General features: G+C 44.0%; 1 protein-coding gene across 2 annotated transcripts; it reads right to left on the reverse strand.

Moving 5' to 3' along the window:
• Positions 1–4,493: 4,493 nt before the first annotated feature.
• On the reverse strand, positions 4,494–21,640 carry LOC311107572 (protocadherin-10-like; the record flags this gene model as incomplete). 2 transcript variants are annotated; one of them, XM_084150079.1, is made up of 5 exons in its annotated part: positions 4,494–5,217; positions 8,353–8,510; positions 17,589–17,695; positions 18,061–18,119; positions 19,139–21,640. In XM_084150079.1, the coding sequence occupies 5 exons, from the start codon at positions 21,638–21,640 to the stop codon at positions 5,164–5,166; spliced, it is 2,880 nt and encodes a 959-aa protein (XP_084006205.1). In that variant the 3' UTR covers positions 4,494–5,163. The 2 variants fall into 2 exon arrangements, with proteins under 2 accessions (XP_084006205.1, XP_084006204.1); XM_084150078.1 differs by having other exon boundaries at positions 8,154–8,510.
• Positions 21,641–21,932: the final 292 nt, after the last annotated feature.

Genomic DNA, 21,932 nt, shown 5'->3' on the forward strand with positions numbered 1-21,932 from the left:
TACTCTACACAGAGATACTTTATAACATACACTTTATACTTTAGCTTTGATAACAGTATTGCAGTTGAACCCTGTTGGATATGTGCCATACTGTATATGGCTATACAGTAGGTGGAGATTGACTTAGATAATTTACTTAGAGTCTAAGGCTGGAGTTACACAAAGCCACTTTCATGCAATTTTAGTTGCAGTTGAAGGTTGCAAGTGATATCCTCTCAAGCAACCTTGCTGTTACATGAAGCAACTCAAACGTAATTAAAATAGCATGCAACAGCCAATCAACTTGAAGCTGCTTCTGTCATATTGTTTGAGAATTCTAAACTCACCCCAAGTCATCTGCTGCATTCCATCGTGATTTCACAAATTATTTGTTTATCCATCTCTTCAGTAGGGGGGTTGACATTAACCAGCCCCTTTCCCTGGTGTCTCTCCCCAGCCACAGGAAACCCCAGATGGAGCCAGGGCAGGGGCAGGCTGAGACAGAGAGGGTTCAGGGGGGATAGAGGAAGCCTGGAGAGGGGTTAGTGACGGGGGTAATGGTCTGTAGATCCACACAGCAGGAGGCTGTTCCCTGGTCAGGATAGACCCTAGGCTGATAGCTGTCTGACCTCTCTCTCTCTCTCTCTGTGTGTGTGTGTGTGTGTCAACTGTATGGATGTGCCTGAGGGCTGAGCATTTCATTGTCCTGCTGTTTGTTGTGAGTGAGAAAGCAGAATGTATTGGGCTGTGTAGGGTTAGTTTATATCAGGAGGTATATGAATAACTGTGAAGAAAATAGGGTTAATTTCAAATTAATTAAAACGATTTCATTAACATTTTTAGAGGCATTTGATGAATGGTACTGATTTATCGATAGAATGTGAATACATTCTAACAGTAACACTAGGCCTCTCAACAATGTGTTATCTCATATTTTTATCCCCTGCAGGATTTTCAGACAGCACCACCACACTTGGGAATGACGGCCTTCACACTCCTCCCTGACACGACATTCCGAACCTACTCCTTTTATTACCATCTCAGCACCTCATCAGTCCTCCATGACCCTACTCAATGCCCCGACAGGTCCCTAACGTCCCCCACCACCCACCCACATACCCACCCCACCTCCTCACATTCTGCCTCCCCCATCTCACCCCGGCTCTCCTGACAGAAGACAGGGCGCTATCTAGCCGTCGCTTCAGAAGAGCCGGGGCCTTCATAAACATCTCCCTGTGGAGGGAAGCACAATGGGATTGTGAACAGACGTACAACACCTTGCCAGAGAAAGAGAGAGAGAGAGAGAAAGACCACCACCCTCCCCCTATCTCTGTTCCTCCTCCTTTCTTCTTGCCTGTCATCTCCTGCCACGCTCAACCTCTGTCTCTGGATTCCAGAGGGGCAGGAGAGGGGAGAAAAATGCCCGCCGCAAAATACGCCACTTCTAAGAAGAGACAAATGGAGTGATGACACCCATGACAGACTAGGAGGTGTTAGAGGAGGAAGAGGAAGGAGGTGAGAGGTTGACAGAGGAGAGAGAAAGAAGAAAGACAGTGAACATGTGTTTTGTTCTGTGGGGATATCTGTTGGGATCAAGCTGTTACTACCTTCAATAGCTTGTGATGAGAGAAAAAAAACTCCCTATCACAGTTGAAGGTAAATGTATATTTGCATAACTGTTCTTGCAAGGTAAAAGCATAACATCTCCGTAAAAGTTGGTTCATAACTACACTCTTAGAAAAAAAAGGTGCTATCTCGAACCTAAAAGGGTACTTTGGCTTTCCCCATAGGATAACCCTTTGAAGAACCCTTTTTGGTTCCAGGTAGAACTCTTTTGGGTTCCACATAGAACCATATCCACAGAGGGTTCTACATGGAACCCAAAAGGATTCTACCTGGAACCAAAATAGGTTATCCTATGGGGACAGCCAAAGAACCCTTTAGAAACCTTTTTTTCTAAGAGTGTACTCCATTCCGTTGTTGTGTTTCTACCAATGTCCTCAATCAATAAGACACTTCAATTCTAGTCTCTTTAAAACTCAACCGCAGTTGGTGGTCTATGCTCTTGGTAGACTACATTACAGCATGGTAACTCTGACGAAGAAAGAAACACATGAAACCCCACAGAACACCCCTAATCTACCTTCAGTTAGCATGGTAAGCATCTGTTCACAGTCACATCATTTGCTAATAAGTTTATTTTATTTCTCCAGCATTGATGAATGGGGGGTTTGAGAGCTAGCCATTGTGTTAAGTCCTTTGGTGTCCGTGTGTGAAAAGTGGAGCACTCCAACATAGAAGTTAGCACTCCCTAATCCTCTCTGCCTTTGTGTAATGAGTGACTTTGAAACTCACTTTCGGTTAATAACGCATGCCCCAAGAATATAAAAAGCATGTCAGTCTCCCTCTCTCACTCTCGCTCTGCCTCTCTCTATTGCTCTCTCTCTCTCTCTCTCTCTTGTTCTTGCTCTCTCTGTTTCTAGCTCTCTCTTTCTCAGTTTCTCTCTCCCTCTCTCTCCCTCTCTCCCTTTCTAAGTCTTCTGTCTTGTTTTGGGAAGTCATTTATTGTTGTTCTTAAATTATATTTCATTATACTCTAATGTTTTTTTCATTTGGAACCTTATGTTCATAAATACATGCGGAAATTAAAACTTTTGGAATATGAAAGAGATTGACCTGAGTGACTGAGGTCAAATATAATGGCTTCCATTTAGTAAGAACGGAGACAAGACTATACCGGATTTGTTCGTCAAAGTTTCCTTCGAAATCTAAACAGAACAGAGCTGATAGTTCTGCCCTCATTACGCTGGAATAAGGGATAGTCAAGAGGCAGATTTCAACTCATTTTATTTATATTTGTTCTACATGTAGATTTCCAATTGTGACTTAAAAATAAAATAAATATGAACTCAATAAAGATTGTCTCACCGTTTTCTACATGTTATGTTTTTGATGTAGACTATGAGCCAAAGATTAATATAGATTTTAACACCTCTTGTTTATCAGATTTGATAATCTGGTGGAAAAACATAAATTAATATTCAAATATGTGAGATTATAAAAGATTACACGTAATTATGTCTCCCATTTAGACTCTGCTATTGGTTAGTCACCAGCTGTAGCTAATATCTTATTCCACCTTGTTTATGTGCCATTACTGCCACTTCAGGAAGATTACACATGTACTGTACAATTGAAGACATAAGTTCTATTTTAAGCACTTGTTCTGTTTGAAATGAATAGATTAAAAAAGCATGTCAACTTTTGAGATTAGGTTTTAGAGAGGAAATGCACCAGACTGACAAACGACTAAAAGCAGCATGTGGCCACAGTGTGTTAGCTAACATATGCCATCATTGTGTGGCCTATATAGGCATTTCTCACCACTCACATATAAACATAGATTTTATATGATTTCTCTTTAGCGGTTGTCAAAGTGGTGAACTCCATTGAAAGCCAATGAACGTGGGTGTCCAATTGAGACATGTAATCTTCCAGAACTGCAGCATGTATTCTATAATAGAACTGTGCCTGGAGTCTTTCTGTGCATCCTTCGTCCATTCAGACTCCGTCAAAAAGCTTCCCCCGAAATATAACATGCCCTTACCATGTATCTGTCACTAGATGGAGAAGGGGTGTATGTAAAATCAAGAGAAATAGAGAATGTGAAAACAACCTTACCATATCCTATAAAACAGGTGACACTTTACAGAGTAAAATGTTCATTGAAATTATCTAAGGACGCAGACATACAATAAATGTACATTGGGACTAGATGTCAGCACATCAGGCATTCCCTTCGCTGTGATTAGATGTAAACCTGCCCAAGTTATAGAAAATAAAACAACATGAGACAGACAGTACATTTCTCATTTTTTGATTTATTGTTGGCATAATGGTGTGTTTGTGTGTGTGAGAGTCTGTGTATGTGAGTGTGTGTATGTGTGTGTATGTGAGTGTGTGTATGTGCGTATATTTGATTTTGCACTGCAAGTGCACAACACCTTTCATTATATGGCCACGTTTTGTTTTGTTCTTTTTAATTGACCCTTTTTTTGGTTACAATAACACAGAATTACCATGGAATTCAATCTAAATTATTACTGCCTTTTTATTTATAGACATGAGTTTCAGCTTTCAATATCCAAAAGTGAAAAATGAAATCAAACTGGGTGAAAACTATCACATGACAGACAAGGCTGTTCTGTTTTCATGGTAAAAACACCCCCAGCCTGTAAGATCATCCCAAGCCTTCTAGAGCACTTTAAGCAACTTATGAACCTCTGTCTACACAGAATAGGAAACCCACCAAATGGATAGCACACCTTCAGAAAAAGTATATATATATAGAGATTTATATAGAGATTTATATTCATTTTGAAGCTTTTAAAAGAGTACATTAAACACTTCTCACGTGATATAAACTACTAAACAGCTCAGAATTCAAAGGTGAAGCCCATCACTGTCCAGATCCACTATGAGATGAAAAAAAGAAACAAAAAACTGAACTTAATAATCCAGCCCATAATCTTTCTGTATAAAGTTGAAGTACTTTAGATCTGAAGATAAGACACCTGACCACACAAACTGAATAGAAAAACAGTCAAGTCTAAAACAGTGGTATTGCATTTAAAATGCACAAAGATCTCCTGTACAACTGGCTTATGCTGTGAGTATAAACATCTAAAGGGCTCAGTGACGTCGTTGTTCCTTTTCCAGTTGGTTTTTAATTTTTGTCAATTTTTTAGCTGTTATTTTTTTCTAATTTTTTTATTTGTTAAAGATGTACATTAGTGCTGTAAACAGGCACACATAGATTGGAGAGGAGGGATCCTCGTCCTCCTCAGTTTCCTTCTCCTCCCTCGTTCTCCCCCTCTATTAGTTCCGTTTTCAACTCTGTCTCAGTCCTGCTGAGAGGGGTGGGGTCCTCGTGTAGAGCCGTCTGTCTGTCCGTTTCCTAACCGTGTCTCTCTGTCTGTCCCCACCACTTCCAACCCCTCCAGAGTCCCATAGGTAGTAGTTTCCAAGGCCGGCAGTGTTCCAAGAGAATTCCGGAGGGAATGTTGTCCACAGAGTTCCGTGTTGCGTAGGGGGAATGTCAGTCAGACGTGGAACAGCTAAGCAAATGGAGTCTGGAACTTGATGCTCTTTTTAGTTTTTGTTGTTTTGACTGATTGTGTAAAGTCATGCGGTCTCTGGTATGTCCATGCGAAAGGAGCTAGCAAACCCCTTTCCTCGCTGCAAGCAGAGAACACATACTGGTTAGGGGTCAAGTTTGTCTGAGAGAGAAAAGAAAAACAGACAATGCATCTAGAGGAACCTTCATTTATTTACTCAGTGTTGTAAAACAGTCAAGAAAACAAGTCTAGGAAGGTTAGGGAGCCCTTCATCCATTCCCTTCTAGAACCATTTAAATCCACCCAGTGAAACCTCTCATTGATAATGCGTGTGAATATGGGTCTGTGTCTCTGAGAAAATTGCTTGCTCAATTTATTTAGGACAGCAACAATGGGTCTTAACTCAAATGGGCCACGGCCGACATGGAAACAAATGGAGCTACCCCTCCCCCCACACCCCTTACCACTTACCCCCTACACCCCTCACTCCCCCTTCCCCATGACAGCTCAACAATCCCCCAGCTAGCAGCAGCTCTGTCATCTCTGTTTGATTAGGGTAATGACCGACCGCTGTCTCTGGCTACAAGGGACTCTGTGTCTACAGATGACTTTATCAGATTAGGGGAAAGGCACAGTCTCTTAGTATCATGAGGATACCCCCCCCCCCCCCCCCCCCCCCCCTCACCCATCCAGACTCTCCTCCAAAATAAGACACAGCCTCTTAGTATCACGGGGATCCCCCCCCCCCATTATCCCCCCTCTTATTCCCCCTTCCAGACCCCCTGCCAGACATAAATAAGGAATGTCTTGTGGTGATTAGCTATGCGCCCATGTGTAGTCGCTGAGACAGAGAGGAGAAGAACAGGGGTTGAGACTGAGGGTCCATTCTCATTGACGAGAATTAAAGAGAATTTCGAGAGATTCTCGAGAGGTATCGATTCTCGAGAGGTATCGATTCTCGAGAGGTATCGATTCTCGAGAGACATTACTGTAATGTAAAAGAGCGTATTTCTCACGTCACGAACACTACCTCCGGAGGTCGCGCACGACACTCGCCCAACAGTTGCCCCCCTCTATGCAGGGCAGTGTAAACAGAATTGTCTCGTTGAGCCCAATATTCATACAGTAAAAATATTAATACCAGAGCAAGGTTTTTGAAACAGTTGTATGTATAGACATTGTATAGACATTGTCCTTATATTTTAGACTTGTTTTATAGATTTTTTTTCCTGAAGTTGCAGTAGCCTGTTACATTCTGAAATTGTCGCTGTATCTTTAAGAAAGGGAGTTTTCCCCTTGGCTGCTCTGAGCCACCATCCAGGCAAGAAGCATGTAGCAAGAAACTGATCAACTCACCAGGGAAATTATCAACATTTTCATTCACAATTTTGAGTTTACCTCATATAATATATATATATATATATATCTGAGAGAGGTAAACATTCATGTTTAATAGGTTAGCTAATGTTACTAGCGAGCATAGCTAGCTAGCTGTGTTATTGTCTCGCAAGCTACATTTAGCTAATGTGTGTACCAAAGAGAAAATAAACTCTTTAATAGTCTGCACATGCTTGTGAACTGTTGCATTATTCAATAGTGTAATATGGTTTGATTGCATTGTTCAAGAGTGTTTATAATATGTTATCGAGGATAGGTTTGCAAGCTTACTGGCTTTTGGAGCTGCAGAGCAAAAATGTCACATTGCCAGTCAGAACAAAAGGTAAGGCAAGGATGTAATGTAAATTGAAACGTTTATGTACATTTTATGTACTCCTGAGTGGCGCAGTGGTCTAAGGCACTGCATCGCAGTGCAAACTGTGCCACTAGAGATCCTGGTTCGAATCCAGGCTCTGTCGCAGCCGGCCGCGACCGGGAGTCCCATGGGGCGGCGCACAATTGGCCCAGCGTCGTCCAGGGTAGGGGAGGGAATGGCCGGCAGGGATGTAGCTCAATTGGTAGAGCATGGCGTTTGCAACGCCAGGGTTGTGGGTTCGATTCCCACGGGGGGCCAGTATAAAAAAAAATATATATATGTTCACTAACTGTAAGTCGCTCTGGATAAGAGCGTCTGCTAAATGACTAAAATGTAAATGTTATGTAACTTGAAATCTCTCCTTAAATGTTTGTCAATGAGAATAGCCTCTGAAAGAAGAAGGTGACATCTTTATCTTTATAGAGTCTCTACCTCATCTGTATTCATCAGAGGTAGTGCTCCATGCTGTGGCTGTGAATTACAGTGGTAGGGGAGACTGACTGCAGCAGTTTGAGAATTGTTCTAGCGAGTTCTGTTGAGCGGTGAAAAAGAGGGCAAATCTTAAGGCAGTGCTGACAAAATTATAATTAAGCATTATCACCAAATTGCAGTGATGAGGATGTCTCTCATTGTGCCCTTTGAAAAAGGAGTTTGGAAACAGAAATTCCCTATGGAAATATGCCTCCACTTCCCTCTGCTTTCCCTGATTATCTCAAACGGTTTTTATCCTAGGAGCTAGAGTAATACCATCAGAAGAATACAAACGAGAGGGTAATCTCTTAGCCTCTATTCTTCTAAACAGATTATGAACACTCCTTTTTTAATTCCCTTTCTGAGCGAAGGAAGCATTGTGTATATTAACACAGCCATCTCCCCATAATGGGATAAATCATACATCATTTCACCGTCTCAGTGATGTCAAAGCTCTCTTATGGATTCCAAACTTTTCTCTAATTGATCATGGCACATTTAATTAAAAAGGCACATAGATAGTGCTGCTGCTGGTGGTGGAAGGAGGGAGTGAATTGATATGGAAGTCTGTGACGGAGGATAAGATCATCACAGATAGAGAGAGCGATAATGAAGATGTGTGAAAGGAAGAGAGAGAGTTAGTTAAAGACTGTCAAGAGGGTGAATTAGATGGGTCAGCGGACGTGAAAGAATTTCATGGCACTTTCAGCCAATGGGGGAAGAAATGTAATTCGATTTTTTTGTATTATTCAAGTCAATCATCAGATCAGGGTTGGTTGGTTGGAGAGTAGAGTGGGTTAGCTACAGAGCTGCCGTGCAAAGCGGATACTCACTCAAATAGGCAGGTTTGTAAGGCGCTCTCGTGCTAGACAGAAGTGCCTCAAACGCTTTCCTCTCTAACGTGGCTTGGTTGGCGTGGGTGGCATGGTGGTGGCTGAGGTGGAGGTGGTTTTGGTGGAGGTGGCTGAGGGGGGTCTCTTTGCCAAAGGTGGAGAATGACTTATCGCCCGTTTGCTCTTGGCTTTCAAATACCTCAGTGTCGGGCACGGAGTCCATGCCTGGCACGTGCAGGTTGCTGCGGTAGTCTGCTGCCTGGCGCCCGTCGGAGGGCACGAAGGAAGGCATCCAGCAGCGGTCGGAGTGGCCCAGAGCCTTGCACTCCTCCGTGCAGTTAGAGAAGAGATCAGCGCCTGGGGAGGGGAATGAGGGAGGAGAGATGGAGGGAGAGAGGAGACAGTTAGTGGTCATAAAGGTAATAATCAATGAATCTTGAAACAAGACAAAAAGGAAGCAGGGGAAACAAGAGCACACACACACTCACTCACAAACACAAATACACACAAAGCTGCTGCTGTGTGTGTACGTGTGCGCGTGCACGTGTAGACTCAGATCTCTGATTCCTCATTGCAGGGTTCTCTTTTTCACCATAAAAGATCAAAGCCAGCCCCCATCTGCAGAAACAGCAGCATACGTGGAGAGATAAACTCTCAGCCTCACAGAACAGTAAACACTCTACTAGAAAGCCCAGCATGCACAGGGAAAGGTCATGAGGTTATCGTCTTCCTTGTTCTACCTCATCTTTCTACCGATAAACTAAGGAGAGATTCAAATAAAAACAGCCCTTTGTGAAAACCAACCAAGATTGCTAAAATACATTTGCATGACACCAAGTCGATCATCAAGCTTGCTGACGACACCACAGTTGTAGGCCTGATAACCAACAACGATCTTGTCAGCCTATAGGGAGGAGGTAAGTGAAAGTCAGCAAAACAAAAGAGTTGATTGTTGACTTCAAAAAGCAGAGGAGCGAACATACCCCAATCCACATCAACGGTAGTAGAGAGAGTCAGTAGTTTTAAATTCCTTGTGCCCTCTTGTCAAGAGTGCAAAACAGTAGCAGAATAAATTTGGGATGCCAACCCGTGTCCTCTCCAAATACTTCCACTGCACCATTGAGAGCGTCCCGACCGGTTGCATCACGGCCTGGTACGGGAATTAGTCCGTCCATGACTGCAAGGCCCTCCAGCGGGTGGTGAAGATGGCCCATGCTCCCACCCATCCAGGATTTTCTCGAAACGGTGCCTGAGGAAGGCCCACAGCATCATCAAGGACCCCCACACACCCCATCCACGAGCTGTTCACTCCGTTACCGTCGGGCTGACGGTATCGGAGCATGAAGTCTGATACCAACAGGCTCAGAGACAGTTTCTATCTACAAGCCATCAGACTGCTGAACACTTGAACTGGACTGACCACCTGCTCTGATTCTCTGCACCTTAGCACACATGCACTCACTCACACACACCCACACAGACATACACACTTCCACACACACACACACACACACACACACACACACACACACACACACACACACACACACACACACACACACACACACACACATACACACACACACATATACATTCATACTACACACACATCACAACTGCTGCTACCAGGCTCTTGTTAGGATTGCTAAATACTGCACAGTTTAAACACTTGCCCCCTAATCCCCCCTTCCCCAAAACACATGTAAATATTGTACTATAAATTATGCCTTCCTGTATTATACTTATGCTAAATTGTTTATTCTATTCTACTGAGCCATTTACTTACTATTCTTATCTTTCATTGTTTCTTATTGTTGTTGCATTGTCGAGAAGGAACCTGCAAGTAAGCATTTAGTTGGACGGTGTATACCATGTGTATCCTGTACATATGACTACTAAAACTTGAAACTATATAATTCACCATAGTTAAAGAGGGATGTGTATTCATGTACAGTGAGGGAAAAAAGTATTTGATCCCCTGCTGATTTTGTATGTTTGCCCACTGACAAAGAAATGATCAGTCTATAATTTTAATGGTAGGTTTACTTGAACAGTGAGAGACAGAATAACAACAAAAAAATCCAGAAAAACGCATGTAAAAATGTTATAAATTGATTTGCATTTTAAAGAGGGAAATAAGTATTTGACCCCCTCTCAATCAGAAATATTTCTGTCTCCCAGGTGTCTTTTATACAGGTAACGAGCTGAGATTAGGAGCACACTCTTAAAGGGAGTGCTCCTAATCTCAGTTTGTTAACTCTATAAAAGACACCTGTCCACAGAAGCAATCAATCAATCAGATTCCAAACTCTCCACCTTGGCCAAGACCAAAGAGCTCTCCAAGGATGTCAGGGACAAGATTGTAGACCTACACAAGGCTGGAATGGGTTACATGACCATCGGCAAGCAGCTTGGTAAGAAGGTGACAACAGTTGGTGCGATTTTTCGCAAATGGAAGAAACACAAAATAACTGTCAATCTCCCTCGGCCTGGGGCTCCATACAAGATCTCACCTCGTGGAGTTGAAATGATCATGAGAATGGTGAGGAATCAGCCCAGAACTACACGGGAGGATCTTGTCAATGATCTCAAGGCAGCTGGGACCATAGTCACCAAGAAAACAATTGGTAACACACTACGCCGTCAAGGACTGAAATCCTGCAGCACCCGCAAGGTCCCCCTGCTCAAGAAACCACATATACAGGGCCGTCTGAAGTTTGCTAATGAACATCTGAATGATTCAGAGGAGAAGTGTTGTGGTCAGATGAGACCAAAATCGAGCTCTTTGGCAACAACTTAACTCACTCTGTTTGGAGGAGGAAGAATGCTGCCTATGACCCCAAGAACACCCTCCCCACTGTCAAACATGGAGGTGGAAACATTATGCTTTGGGGGTGTTTTTCTGCTAAGGGGACAGGACAACTTCACCGCATCAAAGGGACGATGGATGGGGCCATGTACCGTCAAATCTTGGGTGAGAACCTCCTTCCCTCAGCCAGGGCATTGAAAATGGGTCGTGGATGGGTATTCCAGCATGACAATGACCCAAAACACACGGTCAAGGCAACAAAGGAGTGGCTCAAGAAGAAGCACATTAAGGTCCTGGAGTGGCCTAGCCAGTCTCCAGACCTTAATCCCATAGAAAATCTGTGGAGGGAGCTGAAGGTTTGAGTTGCCAAACGTCAGCCTCGAAACCTTAATGACTTGGAGAAGATCTGCAAAGAGGAGTGGGACAAAATCCCTCCTGAGATGTGTGCAAACCTGGTGGCCAACTACAAGAAACGTCTGACCTCTGTGATTGCCAACAAGGGTTTTGCCACCAAGTACTAAGTCATGTGTTGTAGAGGGGTCAAATACTTATTTCCCTCATTAAAATGCAAATCAATTTATAACATTTTTGACATGCGTTTTTCTGGATTTTTTTATTGTTATTCCGTCTCTCACTTTTTAAATAAACCTACCATTAAAATTATAGACTGATCATTTCTTTGTCAGTGGGCAAACGTACAAAATCAGCAGGGGGTCAAAAACTTTTTTCCCTCACTGTGTTATGTTGTGTGTGTAGTTTATTTCTTTATTTGTTTTGCCATTGGGAAATAGAGAAACAGGCTAATATCATTGAATCAATGACTGTGACCCTCTGTGGTAGTTTCTCTCTGTGATATCTCAGCAGGTATGACTGGTCATGCAGAGTGAGAGACGTGTTTAAAACCATTAACACCACACTACTACACTCTCAGAGCTTCCTGTGACCAAGGTATTAGATCATGGAAACCACAGGCTCAAAAGTATTGGATTACTTTGGCTGCTCATGTCCTTTCAAACTGTCCATGCAATAACACCAATGACTGATTGCAAAAACAAGTAAACCTGAGTCCTTCAGTGTTCTTTCAAAGAGGAAGTTCATTCTGAGTTCATTCTTCATGAAAGTGCAAGTGAGTCCATGAATAGCATATTGTGGAACAAAAAACGAATCAAATCAGTGTCTGATTCAATTCAGATAGAAATATTTTTGCAGTAAGCAAAACCAGGGTATTGCCTAACTTAATCTTTAAAAGTAAATTTGGTGTAGTCCATGTTTTATGTCATTTGTTGTGTGTGTCTGAGTAAAACCCAAACTGCTCACCAAATGTATCCTCAGATAATCCTATGGTACACAGACTGATTAGGTTTCAGATTGCAGTATGTGTGTGTGTGTGTATGTGTGTGTGTGTGTGTGTGTGTGTTTGTGTGTATGTGTGTGTATGTGCGTGTATGTATGTGTGTGTGTGTGTGTGTGTGTGTGTGTGTGTGTGTGTGTGTGTGTGTGTGTGTGTGTGTGTGTGTGTGTGTGTGTGTGTGTGTGTGTGTGTATGTGCGTGCGTGCGTGCGTGCATTCGTGCGTGCATTCGTGCGTGCGTGTGTTTCCACGGGTCAGCATAGGGGGAATTTGCTTTGTTACAAAGAGGATTAATTTGACTCGCTAACAGCTTGGAAAAATGCCGAGCTTCCTAACGAGTGAGGTCCTTATTACATATTAACGAACATCCATAAATACACCATTACATTGAGTGTCAGCACAGGCCCCATACACAACAATGAGAAAAGGTTTGTATTATTGAATTATGTATCTACTAATACAGACTCAATAGATCATACATCTACTCATTTCAACAAGTGGTACAGTGGGGAAAAAAGTATTTAGTCAGCCACCAATTGTGCAAGTTCTCCCACTTAAAAAGATGAGAGAGGCCTGTAATTTTCATCATAGGTACACGTCAACTATGACAGACAAAATGAGAAAAAGAAATCCAGAAAATCACATTGTAGGATTTTTAATGAATTTATTTGCAAATTATGGTGGAAAATAAGTATTTGGACCCTTTGTTGGCAATGACACAGGTCAAACGTTTTCTGTAAGTCTTCACAAGGTTTTCACACACTGTTGCTGGTATTTTGGCCCATTCCTCCATGCAGATCTCCTCTAGAGCAGTGATGTTTTGGGGCTGTCGCTGGGCAACACGGACTTTCAACTCCCTCCAAAGATGTTCTATGGGGTTGAGATCTGGAGACTGGCTTGGCCACTCCAGGACCTTGAAATGCTTCTTACGAAGCCACTCCTTCGTTGCCCGGGCGGTGTGTGTGGGATCATTGTCATGCTGAAAGACCCAGCCACGTTTCATCTTCAATGCCCTTGCTGATGGAAGGAGGTTTTCACTCAAAATCTCACAATACATGGCCCCATTCATTCTTTCCTTTACACGGATCAGTCGTCCTGGTCCCTTTGCAGAAAAACAGCCCCAAAGCATGATGTTTACACCCCCATGCTTCACAGTAGGTATGGTGTTCTTTGGATGCAACTCAGCATTCTTTGTCCTCCAAACACGACGAGTTGAGTTTTTACCAAAAAGTTATATTTTGGTTTCATCTGACCATATGACATTCTCCCAATCCTCTTCTGGATTATCCAAATGCACTCTAGCAAACTTCAGACGGGCCTGAACATGTACTGGCTTAAGCAGGGGGACACGTCTGGCACTGCAGGATTTGAGTCCCTGGTGGCGTAGTGTGTTACTGATGGTAGGCTTTGTTACTTTGGTCCCAGCTCTCTGCAGGTCATTCACTAGGTCCCCCCGTGTGGTTCTGGGATTTTTGCTCACCGTTCTTGTGATCATTTTGACCCCATGGGGTGATATCTTGCGTGGAGCCCCAGATCGAGGGAGATTATCAGTGGTCTTGTATGTCTTCCATTTCCTAATAATTGCTCCCACAGTTGATTTCTTCAAACCAAGCTGCTTACCTATTGCAGATTCAGTCTTCCCAGCCTGGTGCAGGTCTACAATTTTGTTTCTGGTGTCCTTTGACAGCTCTTTGGTCTTGGCCATAGTGGAGTTTGGAGTGTGACTGTTTGAGGTTGTGGACAGGTGTCTTTTATACTGATAACAAGTTCAAACAGGTGCCATTAATACAGGTAACGAGTGGAGGACAGAGGAGCCTCTTAAAGAAGAAGTTACAGGTCTGTGAGAGCCAGAAATCTTGCTTGTTTGTAGGTGACCAAATACTTATTTTCCACCATAATTTGCAAATAAATTCATTAAAAATCCTACAATGTGATTTTCTGGATTATTTTTTCTCAATTTGTCTGTCATAGTTGACGTGTACCTATGATGAAAATTACAGGCCTCTCTCATCTTTTTAAGTGGGAGAACTTGCACAATTGGTGGCTGACCAAATACTTTTTTTCCCCACTGTACCTGCACTTCTTTAAAAATTCAACAAAGCAACGGGACAACAACCTCTGACCCTGGATAATGAACATATTTCCATATCCAATAATCACAGGAGGAGGCTTGTGAATATCAATCTGTTTTGGATTTGGCATTTAGAATCTGGAGAAGTAGTAAAACACAGACTCACGCCGAGAAAAACGTCTCCGCTAAAAAGCCAGATCAAGACATCTTGATATTTCTTGACATTTTAGGAAATGAGATGTTCCCTGAGGCATATTAGGTGTCTCTTCAGAAAAAAAGAAGAAAGTAAAAACCCACTCAGTAAAGAACTGACCTACCCTCAGTAAAGAATTGACCTGTCCTCAGTAAAGAATTGACCTGTCCTCAGTAAAGAATTGACCTGCCCTCAGTAAAGAATTTACCTGTCCTCAGTAAAGAATTTACCTGCCCAGTAAAGAATTTACCTGTCTTCAGTAAAGAATTGACCTGCCCTCAGTAAATAATTGACCTGCCCTCAGTAAAGAATTGACCTGCTCTCAGTAAAGAATTGACCTGCCATCAGTAAAGAATTGACCTGCCTTCAGTAAATAATTGACCTGCCTTCAGTAAAAAATTGACCTGCTCTCAGTAAAGAATTCACCTGCCCTCAGCAAAGAATTCACCTGCTCTCAGTAAAGAATTCACCTGCCCTCAGTAAAGAATTGACCTGCCCTCAGTAAAGAATTGACCTGTCTTCAGCAAATAATTGACCTGCCCTCAGTAAAGAATTGACCTGCCCTCAGTAAAGAATTGACCTGTCCTCAGTAAAGAATTAACCTGTCCTCAGTAAAGAATTGACCTGTACTCAGTAAAGAATTGACCTGCCCTCAGCAAAGAATTGACCTGCCCTCAGTAAAGAATTGACCTGCCCTCAGTAAAGAATTGACCTGTCCTCAGTAAAGAATTGACCTGCCCTCAGTAAAGAATTGACCTGCCCTCAGTAAAGAACTGACCTGCTCTCATTAAAGAATTTACCTGTCCTCAGCAAAGAATTGACCTGCCCTCAGTAAAGCTGAAAGGTGTAAATGGAAACCAACATTATTTCTGGGCCTTAGTACTTAAACAATTTTAAAGAACAAACATGAGTCTACAGTATATCAGTCCGACTTCAAAATGCCCTGAAAGTACTGTGTCCCTTATCCAAACAAAGAGAGAGAGAGAGAGAGAGAGAGAGAGAGAGAGAGAGAGAGAGAGAGAGAGAGAGAGAGAGAGAGAGAGAGAGAGAGAGAGAGAGAGAGAGAGAGAGAGAGAGAGAGAATTGAATTGAATTGAATTGAATTGAATTGAATTGAATTGAATTGAATTGAATTGAATTGAGAGAGAGAGAGAGAGAGAGAGAGAGAGAGGGTGAAATACCACAGTGTGCCATCACAGCAGCAAGATATGGCCTGATATACCATGTCATTCAGCCAATCAGCATTCAGGGTTTGAACCACCCGGTTTATAATTCACCTATTGTTCACCCTCACCTCATTAAATTAAGGAATTGTTCATGAAAAATTTGAATAATAGATAGAACTGATACAAACGAAAAATCAAATTAAGAAAAATCCTGAGGTTCTGGCATATCAGCTTGTCACAAACTCAATTATCACTTATCAAATAGCACAGCAGCCAGTTATTTGCAAGTATTGTGCAAGCAGAGAATGCTAAGCCACACTATAAATTATCCTAATAAAACAAAGACTTCATGCACAGCAATTAATCTGTTTAAAGGCATTAAGTTGCCCGATATTTCCATAACAAAGCAACAGTAGCCTATCGCCATACAAGGGTACTCAAAGTCAAAAGCAAAGACAGCAAGTCCACTCAACACCATGCCATAGAGTCATCACTTAGCATTAGGAGTCTGGTCACCCCTACATGAAGGAAATAAGGTTTCTAGGAAAAAGGAAGTATAGCTCCTGTAGTCTCTATGTAGAAGTAGCTTGTACTACCTATCATATAGGCCATTTGGCTTAAATTGAATATGTAGTATGATATAAACTACCTAGCTAAATGACTAGCCTTTTGGTTGAACATTAAAGGGGTTCCATCTGACAAGTGACTTGTATAAAGGAGTCCAAGCTAACTAGATACATCATACAATTAAAGTGGGCTAAATAAAATAGGATGCTTCCCTTTAAACTTCAGTGTTTATCCACAGGCTTAAAATAGTGGCATTATTATTTCTAGACGTGGCTCATTTCGCATGCTGTGGGTTCACCCCCAAGGGCAGACCAAAAAAACATGGGCATAGACAGACGGGGCTGGACCAAAGCAATCGCACGGATGAATGCAGAGATAACGACATTCATAGCTCAGAAGCCCAATTCTAAAACCCCATGTGAACCTCTAGGTGGAACAGATAAAAAGACATGTGGACGGAGGAATGCGGTCAGGCGGTGGGGGCTGGGCTCGGGGCGGGCAGGCAGCGCCCAGTCAATGAATGAATCGTTTGTTTGTTTGCGCCCGCAACCAGTTTGGTCCCGTTCCCACACCGCACCGACCAATGACAAGTCAACCGGTCCTCGTTATAAATTCCGTCACGTACCCGTCAAGTGGTCTCTAGCATGGATTTAGCAGCGGGCCCTCCCTCATTAACGACCCTGCATATTTACTAACAACAGGATTAAGTTCAGCATTGTCCCTCAGCACATTTCCCATGTTCAAAACAATAAAGAGATTGAACTACAGCCAGGAGAGAGCAAGTTCACAAACACACGACGACTAGGATATAGGCCTACCAGAAACAGCCAATTTTTACAGTAGCCTAAACGAGAGAAGTTTGTATGTCACATGCTGGTAGAAAAACACCCAAGGCTATATTTCATAAATCCTAATCACATTTGCAATATTTGAGATGGTGAGAATGAGTAGGCTATGACACGACTAGTCAGTCACGAACTCTGAAAGCAGCCGAGATTCGGAAGAGCGCGGTGTGCAGTGAGTCGCTTTCCGTTCAGCACCACAATCGGAAGATAACAGCGGAGTGATATTATAGACAAGCAGCAGCCACGGGCGCGGCTAACATTCTTAACGCTTATAAGTGACTATAGGCCTCGACACACACCATGATCGATCGATCATCACCATGGACAGATACCACGCCGTACAACACTGTCATTGCCCTCTGCTGCGCTTTAAATGAGAAAATAAGAGAGCAAAAAGCCGCACAACCAGCCAAGATCTAACAAACTCGACTTACCGGTAGAGTGACCTCGATTGGTGGCGTCATGGTCACTGTCGCCCTGCTCGCTGTCACCATGACCGCTGTCTTTAGAGCTAACGAGATCCGCTTCTTGGAAAGCCGAACTGGACAGGGAAGTGGAGAACATGCTTTAGAGTGTTGAAGATAGTGGTAGGCCTATTGTTATATTCAAAAGTACATTCAAATAAAAAGTACGTTAGAATAAAACATTAATCACTATTTTCACCGTCTTCATCATCATCATCATTCATTATCCTGCAATTAATTATCATCAAAATAGATTGAGAGTGTATACACAGGTGGACAGCACCAGAGAGAGTGAATTAACCAGTCTTAGGTATTGAGCCATGTTGGCATGGTTGTGGTTTGTAGAGACTCTCCCCTCTGGCATTGAATGGCCACTTTAAACAACACTCTCAATCACGTCACTCAGTCAGCTGGCAGGGCACCAGGTGCGCGTGCTCGTTACCTGTTCACACGCCGAGGTCTGTCCACCAGGTAACTGAGCTCGGCTCGCTGGTGTTTGGTCTGAAAGAGAAGCACGAGACATTTTGAGTTTGGGGCGCGGTGGCATTGTATAATCAAAACAGGATTTTTCATGAGATTTTAAATACAAAATAACAACAAGAAATCTGGTATTTGACATTGATCGTTTTGATATTGACGTTAGATTTGAAGTGATTGCTGATGTTAAACAACGAATAGTTTCATATCGATATTTTGATATAGCTCCTAGTGAACAGCATATATATACTACCAGAGAGAAAATGAAGTGGTGCACCTATTCAGGCTGGGGCAACTATAGACGGATATTTGTTCCTCTGCGACTCAGCACGATCGTGACTGGTGTGCGAAATGTGTGTATTCTCACAACGGACACGGTCATTGCGCATGACAACACACACACACACATACACTCACAAAACACATACACACCCACACACGCGCGCACTCTCACACACTCACACACACACACACACACACACACACACACACACACACACACACACACACTCACACACACACACACACAACACCAGCCTTCAAGGCACCAATATATTATCCTGATTTATTATTCTATTATTCCAAATCCATCCTACTTTAAAAGCACGACAAAACCACTTCTGAGCAGAGCATAAACATGCAATCATTACTATTCCAATGATAATGTCCCTCAGGACTGCCAACAGCAGCAAGTCAGCAACTAGTAATCATAATTTTGAGTTGAATTGCCGTTCCGGAAATTAATAGCAGGATATGCAGACTTATATGTTATGCAATATAACAAACATATTTGTAAGGGACTCTGCTAAAACAATGGGTGATGCAACACACAGAAAGTTAGCATCAATGTTAGGGACACAAACTAAATTCCCTAATAATGCTGAATGCAGATTATATTTCATATTTTATCCACATACTAATAGCAGCAGCGAGAATGCTTTTAGACAAGCACATGTTGCAGTTATCACAATCTATATCTAATATACTGATAGCAAGTACATGCTGGGGGTATTTGGAGTTTAAAGGTATGAGGGGACTCTTACCTCGCTTGATAAAATGCTGCCGTTTGATATGATGTCAGGCTGCTGGTCAGTGTACCCTGTCACTATGGCCCCGCACGGGTTGTGTTCCGTGTCTGTGCTCCTAGATGGGCTACACGGCTTTAGGAACATGAGGTCGGTTTTGGCCGACTCCGGAGTCAGACATACCTGGTAGCAATAGTTCTGGTTTTGGTGGTGAGAGCCGAAGCTCCCGGACTCTTCCACTGGCACCTGGGCTGTACCGGCCCCGGTGACGTTGGCGCTCTGCACCAGCATGATATCGGACTTGCTGAGCTTTTTCTTGCGGGCTCGCGCATGCCTACTGCAGCATGTGGCGCACCCGAGGCAACAATCACTGGTGAGGCACGTGTAGATGTTGAGCTTTTTGTCCTTCTGGCAGCGCACGGCCAGCACGATCATAGCGAGGAGGAAGATGAAGGAGACGGAGCCCAGGGCGATGATGAGGATGAGGGTGAGGTCCAGTGATGTCTCCTTGGACTTGGCGGTGCCCCTCTCCCGGTGGTCCTCCACCACGCTGTCCACAAGCACCACGAACACACTGGCGGTGGAGGAGAGAGGTGGCTGGCCGTGGTCCCTCACCTCTATCAACAGGTCATACATCTGGTTTGGGTCTCGCTTGGTGGAGACGCGCCGGGCAGTGCGCAGTTCTCCTGTCCTCCAATCCATGCGGAACATGCCGTTCTCGTTCCCCCGCTGGATGCTGTAGGAGAGCCGTGCGTTCTCGCCGTCGTCTGCGTCCATGGCGATGATACGGGTTACCAGGTAGCCAGGCTCGGCGGAGCGGGGCAGAGGCTCTCTCGCGGTGCCATTTTTACCCAGAGGAGCAATAACGGAGGGAGGGTTGTCATTCTGGTCCACGATGATTACTTTGACGGTGGCGTTCGAGGAGAGCTCAGGGCTACCTGCATCTTTCGCCTGAACCATGAAAGTGAAGTCTTTTAACAGCTCGTAATCGAATGATCTGAGTGCGTAAAGGTAGCCCGTCTCTTCGTTGATTGAAACATATGTCTTCACAGACATACCCTGAATATCACACTCCATTATGGAGTAACTAATAAGAGCGTTCTGTCCAACGTCTGGGTCCAGAGCGGTCACAGCGTGGATATAAGCACCTGGCACATTGTTTTCAGTAACATACACATCATATATGGGCTGCGTAAACGTTGGCGCATTGTCATTTTCATCCGACACTTGCACTTTGATTGATTTACTGGTGGCGAGGGAAGGGGTCCCTGTATCCCTGGCAACTACAGTCACTGAATAAGTGTCAGCATTCTCTCTATTTAGGGGCCCATCTGTTACAATGGTGAAATAGTTCCTAAAGGAGGGTTTGAGTTTGAACGGGACGTCACCGAGGATTTCAACGTGAATCTTTCCGTTTTCCTCAGCATCCTTGTCAGTCACGCTCAGCAGGGCTATAACGGTGCCCGGGGCTGCCCTTTCACTCACCGACTCGGTCACTGTGCTGAAGGTGATATCAGGAGCATTATCATTTACGTCCATTATTTTCACCAGAACTTTACAGTGCGCGGCCACGGCATTGGGTCCGAGATCTTTCGCCTGAACGAATATTTGATATAAACTGCTCTCCTCAAAATCTACCTCACTGCGCACCTCGATGCGTCCAGTGCGCGCGTCTATGGCGAACAGGTCCTTGACACGGCTGGAGATGTGGTTGCTGAATGAATACACTATCTCCCCATTCTGCCCCTCGTCTAAGTCGGTGGCGTTCAGCTGGATAACGAGGGTCCCCGCCGGTAAGTTCTCCTGAAGGCTCACCGAGTACACTGGCTGGTCAAACACGGGCACGTTGTCGTTAGAATCCAGCACTTTGACCACCAGCAGAGCAGTGCCTGTCCGTGGCGGCTGCCCCCCGTCCACCGCAGTCAGCACATACCTGTGGGACGCCTGCTGCTCCCTGTCCAGCGGCTTCTCCAGCACCAGCTCCGCGAATTTGTTCCCGTCGGTCTGCGTCTGCACATCCAGGTAGAAGTAGTTATTGGTGGTGATGTCGTATGTGCGCAGCGCATTGGAACCCACGTCCGGATCGAATGCGCTCTCTAGGGGAAACCGGGTACCGGGGACAGCGCTCTCCGAGATCTCTACGGTGATGTCGGTTTCGGGGAAGCTGGGCGGATTGTCATTGATATCCACGACCTCTATCTCCACGCGGAACAGCTCGAGTGGGTTCTCCAAAAACACTTCAAGGTGTAAAAGACAGCTGGCACTCTGCTTACAGATCTGCTCCCGGTCGATGTTCTCGTTGATGAACAGAATCCCGTTCTCCATGTTCACTTCCAGGTACGGCGTCCGTGAGCTGGGCACCACCTGGAAGCGGCGTGAGGCGATTTTGGTCATGTCCAGTCCCAGGTCCTCGGCGATATTCCCCACGAACGTGCCGTGACCCGCCTCCTCCGGCACAGAGTAGCGTATCTGCGAGACCACTCCATCCGTGATACACAGCAAAAGGAATAGCACAATCATCGCCAAAGAACAAGTGCACTTGGGGGAAAAAATCTTATCCTTTTTTATTTAAAGCGTCAATTCCCATTACCCTTAGTCCAAGGAAAGTCCCCAAAATGTAGAAGGCTTTTGGAGATTTGTTTTCGTTTTAGTAGTCCCGTCAAACATGGACCATCTTGTTTGTGATATTCAATGCAGGTTTGATTACCCCACAATCCGATCTTCACTGCCGAGATCAACAAGCTCTCGGCTGCTTCAGATGCACCTCGTTATGGCAGCAGGGCGCATTCCAATGATACGGAGTGTTCCTTAA

Source organism: Coregonus lavaretus (genome assembly GCF_964263955.1).
Source record: "Coregonus lavaretus genome assembly, chromosome: 32".
NCBI classification, from domain to species: domain Eukaryota; kingdom Metazoa; phylum Chordata; class Actinopteri; order Salmoniformes; family Salmonidae; genus Coregonus; species Coregonus lavaretus.